The 7,024-nt window shown below is 57.6% G+C and overlaps 1 protein-coding gene across 1 annotated transcript in view; it reads right to left on the reverse strand.

The window, feature by feature from the left end:
* MFSD12 (major facilitator superfamily domain containing 12) overlaps nucleotides 1–7,024 on the reverse strand; it is a 13,934-nt gene that overhangs the window by 2,552 nt on the left and 4,358 nt on the right. The window contains exons 2-7 of the mRNA XM_010828443.1: nucleotides 6,977–7,021; nucleotides 3,114–3,324; nucleotides 1,313–1,451; nucleotides 1,035–1,217; nucleotides 648–740; nucleotides 471–563 (exon numbers count right to left, since the gene is read on the reverse strand). Coding sequence (XP_010826745.1) covers nucleotides 471–563; nucleotides 648–740; nucleotides 1,035–1,217; nucleotides 1,313–1,451; nucleotides 3,114–3,324; nucleotides 6,977–7,021 — 764 coding nt within the window. The remainder of the gene's footprint in view (nucleotides 1–470; nucleotides 564–647; nucleotides 741–1,034; nucleotides 1,218–1,312; nucleotides 1,452–3,113; nucleotides 3,325–6,976; nucleotides 7,022–7,024) is intronic.

Genomic DNA, 7,024 nt, shown 5'->3' on the forward strand with positions numbered 1-7,024 from the left:
CCCAGCCCGGCGTCAGGCCCACCTCATTGGGCAGGCCTGAGCCAGACACCAGCCCTTTCTGGTCTCTAATCCGGCCCCCAGCCCCAGCAAACAAGAGGACTGAGTTGGGTCGTCCCTAAGGAGCCCCCACTCTGACCTCAGAGAATTCCGAGGTTCTGAGCCTGCTGATACTGAGTGATCCATGGAGCACATGTTCTACAGCTAAGCTGTCTGTCATGGCTGCCACTAGAGACTGGTGGCTACTCATGTCTCAACACGAGTTAATAAAGGAAATCAAGTGAAGTGTTTGGTTCCTCAGTCATACCCACTACCCCCACTCCTGACCTCTAGAGGGCTGTGGGTGGTCACAGTGTGCTCAAAGCCCAGGTTCTACAACTCGTTTCCCATCTTGGGGTTCCTGTAGGATGTGGGTGCTCTGTCCGGAGTTGCCAAGGTTCTGGGGGCACCCCCCTCCCCACCTTCCCACTCACATTCCTCCCGATGCACTTGTTCACTGGCTTCATGAGGAAGGAGGAGCAGAAACCGCTAAGGTACATCACCAGCGGGATGGTGGCGATGAACCTCTGTGGGGTGGAGAGGGCGCAAGCACGTCGGGCCTGGCTCAGCAGGCGCAGGGACCCCTGCCCCAGCCTGCCCACCCGGCTCACCTTGGGCAGGTGGAGGGAGTAGGTGAGGTACATGGCTATGTACGTCTGGGACAGGTTCACAATGAGCCTCGTGCTCATGTACAGCAGGCCAACCTAGGAACACACAGAGCATGGGGCAGGGGGGCAGGGCTGCAAGTCAGGATGAGTCACCCTGTAGCTCGCCACCCTGCAGCTGGCATCTGACCATTAGTAGTGACCGCCTAGCTGGTCAGGTGGAGAAGATGGCAGGGATCTATTAGTAATGTCTGTCCTAGGTGTGGACTTGGGAAGGGGTACATTTCCTCTAGTGTCTGCCATCTCTGCCTGCAGCCCGGCACAGTGAGGGCCCTGGTGGGGGAGGAGCATCAACCCCAACCTTGTTTGACCCCCCTCTCCCCGCTGTCATACCTGATAAAAGGCTGGCTCCCGAAGCCAGTGTTTCCAGAGCAGCAAGGGCTGGGTGGTAGAGGGAGCCAACAGGGGGCTGTGTTCACCGGGCTCCTCCACCTGCCGCCGGCGCCCTTCCCTGGTGCCCAGGTGGAACAGCAGTGAGAAGACAGCTCCGACACCCACCACCAGCAGGGAGAGATTCTGGGGACCGGGTAGGAGAGGGGTCAGCAGTGACACTTGGCCCCAACCCTAAGTTCAGGACCTTGGGAGCACCCCTCCCAGCCCCCACAGCTCACCCGGAACACTGGCACATCCTGGACCCCCAGCTGGTCGCTGACATCCTCAGTGGGGCCAGTGTGGGGAGAGCCCTGCAGGTGTAGCAGAAGCCAGGCAGCTCCATAGACGGTGATGTTGGCCACCACAGTGAAGGCGTACCTGCGGGACAGTCAGGTCTCAGAGAGGCCACCCAGAAGCCACACAACCGCTTCCTTCCCAGGCGGTCACCCAGTCAGAGATGCTGGCCATGCCTGGGGAAGTCCTGGCCACATGATGTCAGCCACCAACACATCAGGTAGTCCCCGGAAATCCTCTGCTGGCCTCAGTTTCCCCAGCCTCCACGTTATCAGACTTCCTGCTCTGAACCAAGACTCCACCACGAGGTCCTGCAGGGCCGAGTCAGGGCTGCAACCCAGAGACCTGAGATACTCAGAAACCCTGGGCTTCAACTGGGCAGAGTCACCTGGGCCCGCACCTGCCTGTAGCCCCTGAGCCCTGTCCCCCCAGGGCCTCACCAGATAAGGAGCCTCTGGGTCTCACTGGGACTCCGTTTCCCTTTCTCAAAGTTAAAACAAGAACACCCACAGAGTCACGAGGCAGGCTTGGTAAAGCTCTTGTGGGTAGAAAGCACCCGGAGCTTGACTTCTATGAGCCCAGCCCGCCCCCCGCAGCTGGGGCCTTTGGGGGCCCCGGTCATTGGGCAATCCCCCGATGCCGTTAGTGCCTGCAGCTCCCAGCCCTAATGGGGAACTGGGTTGCGGACAGGCGGGGCCTCATGACCAGCGTTCATGCCTGAACGTCCACCTGCAGGAGAGACATCCCTCCTGCCCAACAGTCACCTCCTGATGCCCGTTCCCCCGACACAGGCCCCGCTCTGCTCAAACCTTCTCCCTGGGTACATGTCAATCAACCTCCTGGGCTTGCCATGAGAATGAAAGATGGTTTGCTGTGCTCACACACAACAAGTGTTCTAAAGGGCTCCTGCTACCACCACACCTAGAATCGCCACCTTTAAGCAAGTCAGTGGATGAGCTGGGGGCCAGCTGTACCCACATGTGACAGGCAGGATGCTAAGATGCCCAGAGATCCCCCTGCCCTGCTTCCTCTCCATCTAACCTCCTCCCTTTGGGGAACGGAACCTATGAATACAATGGGATGTCAGGCCATGTTAAGATAACATCCTATGGCAAAGATCAAGGGATTTTACAGATGTAATTAAGACAGACTCTCCTTGGTGGGCCTCCTGGAGAAGGAAATGGCAACCCACTCCAGTATTCTTGCCTGGAAAATCCCATGGACAGAGGTGTCTGGTGGGCTACAGTTCATGGGGTCGCAAAGAGTTGGACACGACTGAACGACTGAGCACATCCTGGGTGGGCCTGATCTAATCCAGTGACCCTCAGAAAGAAGAAGGCTCACACACCGTCCCTGAGATCAGAGACTCTCATGCTGGCCACAAAGCAGCAGCAAACGCCAGGACTTCTAAAAGGACGCAAACACAGCAAATGATGACAACGTAAGCGGGGCAGAGGGACCTGAAACCTCAGCCAACACCTCAACTGCAGCCTCAAGCCTGAAGCTGAGAACCCAGCTAAGCTAAGCCAGACTCCTCACCTGCCAGAACTGTGAGGCAGTCCCGTATGTGCTGTCTGAAGCTGCTGATGTGGTGCTATTTGTTACGCGGCAACAGCTTAATGATACACTGATTGACGGATGTCCATTCTGGGGCTGAGACCCAGAGCCACACAGCCAAGCAGAGCTCAGATGTGATAGGTTGCCCTGGGCCCCCTGCCCCACCCTGCCCTGCCCCAAAGGTGGTACCTCAGAGCTGTGAGCTCCACCTTCTCGTGGTCGTTGGTGACGAGCTCTGGGATGAGGCTGAGGTGGGCGATTTGTGTAGCAGCCCAGCCGAACTGGAAGATCACAATGAAGGGCCCGTAGTAGAGGAGGGCGGCCCACTCAGGTGTGGCGGCCCCGCAGCCCAGGCAGGGGCTGAAGATGAAGGGGAAGGACAGCAAGACACAGATGGTGCCTGTGGACAAGCAGAATGGGGAGGGCACATCGCAGGCCTTCCCAACGGCCCTGGGCCCCCCAGGCAACCGGATGGGGCCAGACCCAGACACAGACACGGCTACACAGTGAGTGAGGGCCAGAGCCCCAGGCTCCCTGGGCTCACAGCCCTGTGACCGATTGGGAAACTAAGGCAGACAGATCTAGGGGTCCCCCTGAGGACACACACCCAAACAGGACAGAGGAGCTGGGCCTCCCCATCCAGGCTACCTGCCCCTTGTGTGCGGTGGGGAAGCACACAGAGGAGGTCACATGCCGAACCACGAGGGGGAAGGGGCAGCAATGGGGGGCCCCATGCCAGCTCAGGACTCCCCCAGCTCGCCCTCTAGGTGACAGCTCGAGAAACTGAAGCAGAGCTTGAGGCCATGCAGCAAGTTGAAAGAGCGCTGAGGGGTCCCCTGGGGAAGTGCCCATCACTTCCCCTTCCTGCCTCCCCACCAAGGAGGATTTTTCTTCCCAGTTCCTACCAGGTGATGCTGGGTGGGGCTGGTTGGACCCTGCCTTCCCTGAACCCTAGTGTCCCCATCAGAGTATGAGGGGGCCTCTTCCTGGAAAATACCCTAATTCCTCAGAACAAGCACAGGTCCTTCTCGAGGCCTCAGAGGCCCTGCCGACCTGCCCCGTACCCTCCCTGCCCTCCCCTCCTCCCCCTCCTCCCCTCAGCTTGCTCTGCTCCAGGTACTGGGCCTCCAGCTGTTCCTCCTGCCCCAGGGCCTTGGCACCATCTGTGCCCTCTGCCTGGAATGCTTCTCCCCACGACATCTGAGCAAGACCCATTCCTCTCCATCCCTTGGGACTCAACTCAAATGTCACCTCCTCCAAAAAGCTGCCCCCTCCACCAGCTCCATTGCCAGCAGTCCCCTCCCCACCCTGACACTGTCTGAACCCTGCTTTCTCTTCTTCACATCCCTTAGCACTCACAGGAATTCTCTGTCTGCCTGTCTGTCTGAGGGTGGGTAACAGGTCTCTCCAAGTCACTTCTGTGTCCCTGGCACCCATTACAGAGCCTGGCACACCAAGATCTTTTCAATGAGTGAATAATAACAGTGGCCTCTGTTTACAGCCCAAAGCAGTACACGTTATTATTAACCCCATTTCCTGATGAGGAAACTGAGGCCCACAGAGTGAGCTACGGAACGAAGAGTCCAGCCCTCCACCCTTCTCCTCCCATCCCCAGAGGGCCTAGAGTCAGACTTCAGTTCTTCCTCTTTCCTGCCCTGGCTCCGGCTCCGGAGGTGACCTCATCCCCCAGACCCTGGGCCCGCCCCCGCAGTCCAGGGATTGGGAACTGAAACCCAAACCACCCTCACTATTTCTCTGGAACTGGTGTCTGGGAGGGGCACCCCAGGCCCCTCCAGATGCCTGGAGGTCTGGCTGCCACTGAGGGCCAGACAGGAACTGTAGACTCTGGTCAGAAGAATGTGCTGCCGTGGCCGGACTCTACCCTGCCACTGCTCAGGTAGTTAACCATTGTCAGCGCCCCAGGCTGCCTGGCTGCGGAACTTTGGGAAGTGACTTTACATCTCTGGGCCTTTGCCTCCAGAAAAGGCAGCTAATGAAAATACCCCACAAGATGGGTGTGAGGATTAAGAGTTAATGAAATTGGGAGCTCCTACTACTCTGAGCCACTTCCTGTCTCAGCAACTTCAAAGCCATGAGACTTCACACCTTTGCAAATGCTGTTTCAACTACTTGGAATGCTGCCCCATAAACACACACTTCTATTCATCCTCCAAAACCCCCAAGCTAATGCCCCCTCCAGTGCTCTGCTTCTTCCTTATGAAGTCCAGTCTACCCACCTGCCCCAACCTGGACCCCACAGGAGTACCCATGTGCTCTCTGGGTCCTCCGTGGGCTAGAAGCGGAGCACAGATGCTCATTAAGGTGAACATCAAGTCCGTCCCCACTACCCACGGATTCAGGGGCAAAATAGAGTGGAAGTGGGCACTGTGGCCAAGGTGACCTTTATTCAAGTCACCTTATCAAGCCTCACAAGGGGCCACCCTGGCTTCCTCTCCCCACAGATCTTCCTGGATCTTCCTATGTGCTAACCCCAAGGCAGGGGGAGGGTGCAGGGAGATGCCTTGATATCTGGTTGGGGCACCATGCCCCACACCTGTTTTGCCTAAACACAAAGCCTTCAGTTTAGGAGACTTAGATTTTGGTCTGGGGTCAGGTGAGACCCTCACTGAAGCTCAGCCCTCTGATTACAAAAGGGGAAGTCGATTTTTTAGTAGCGCTGCTACTAGGTCCCATTCCAGGGCCCTGGCACAGGCAGCATCCACTGCCAGGGCCACCTACCCACCGCAGGCTCCGTCTCCTTAGAAGGGTCTCGTCTGTCCATCCCAGAAAACAAAAAGAGTCCTCACACCTCTTTGGCCCAGGAACGACCTGTTTGGTGTGTGTGTCAACAAGTCTACCTAACTATTATGAACAAAATTGCATTAGAGATTGTGGGTTTGGCTCTGTAAGCGATCCCAATGTGAGCCCGTGGAGGGACACCTCCATCTGCGGTCTGAGTCACCTGCCTCTACCTGCTCCCCTTCCTGGCTGCTTGTCTAACAGCCTGAGCGTGCTCAGTGTCTAAGAAACCTGAAATCCAGCCCTAAGCCGCTGCAGACACAGCAAAGCCGGCCACCTGCAGGCAACCTGGAGGTCTGCTGAACCTTGCAAATATGTCACTCACAAGGGCCCAGGGCAAATAACTGCCTCTTCAGTCACTGTTTCCAGGGGGCAGGGAGATACTAGCCGGCCCTCCTGGCACTTGAAAAGCTACCACCCTGAATTCTCATAAGTGGCAGGATTCCTGGCTTTGCTTTCTGAAATGCCTGGCGTGCCCCAAGTGCCAGGATGTGGCTAGTACTTCTGCCAGGGAGAGAACAGTAGGCAAAGTGGCCCGCAGCTAATCTCAGGGCCCAGGGTCCAGGCAGGCAGAGGAGGGACTCTAGGAGCTGGGCCTTATCAGGGGTGTGCACTGGGGAGGGTACTCCCAGCCCTGTGATACCTACCTCCTCCACACTCAGACAGCCCTCTAGTCCAGGCAACTCCCCCAGAAGGAACAGAGGGTAACCCCATAACCTTCTCTGCAGAACCCCATCCCATCAGCGGGACAAGCACAGAATCCTGACCTTTCTGGCTCACCCAGCCCACAACCCAGTTCCCAGGGCAGCTCCCCAAAGTCACCAATTGCCACGTTGCCCAAGATGGGGCAGAAGACATATGGACAAAGTGCACTGAGGGGACAGAGAGCAACACGGGGTTCTAGGCAACCTAACTCTGAGCTGCCATCGGTGGTCACTCTCATACAGACAGAGAGAAGTCAGGCCAGACGAGACAGACTGACAGTGGAGGCACTGGCAGGAAGATCCAACCCAGAGAGGGTTCAGGGTGCCCCTGAGCGTCAGACAGATGAAGAAAAGTGACCCTAGAGGGTCACACCCAGAGTCACATGGAGGAGGCTCCACGGGTCACCCAGCAGCCATCAGACAGACAGACAAAGACTACAGAGCAGTCAAGTGGACCGATGGGAAGGCTCATGGTCTGCGCAGATAGAGGACTGAGCAGTGGAACAGAGGGGCCGGCAGTCGGATGAGGGAGGCCGTACTGGGGCTTACCGACCAGGTGCCAGGCCTTGCGCGGGCCGAAGCGGGCGCAGCGGCCTG

This window comes from Bison bison, unplaced genomic scaffold, assembly GCF_000754665.1.
Source record: "Bison bison bison isolate TAMUID 2011002044 unplaced genomic scaffold, Bison_UMD1.0 scf7180017864492, whole genome shotgun sequence".
Lineage (NCBI taxonomy): Eukaryota > Metazoa > Chordata > Mammalia > Artiodactyla > Bovidae > Bison > Bison bison.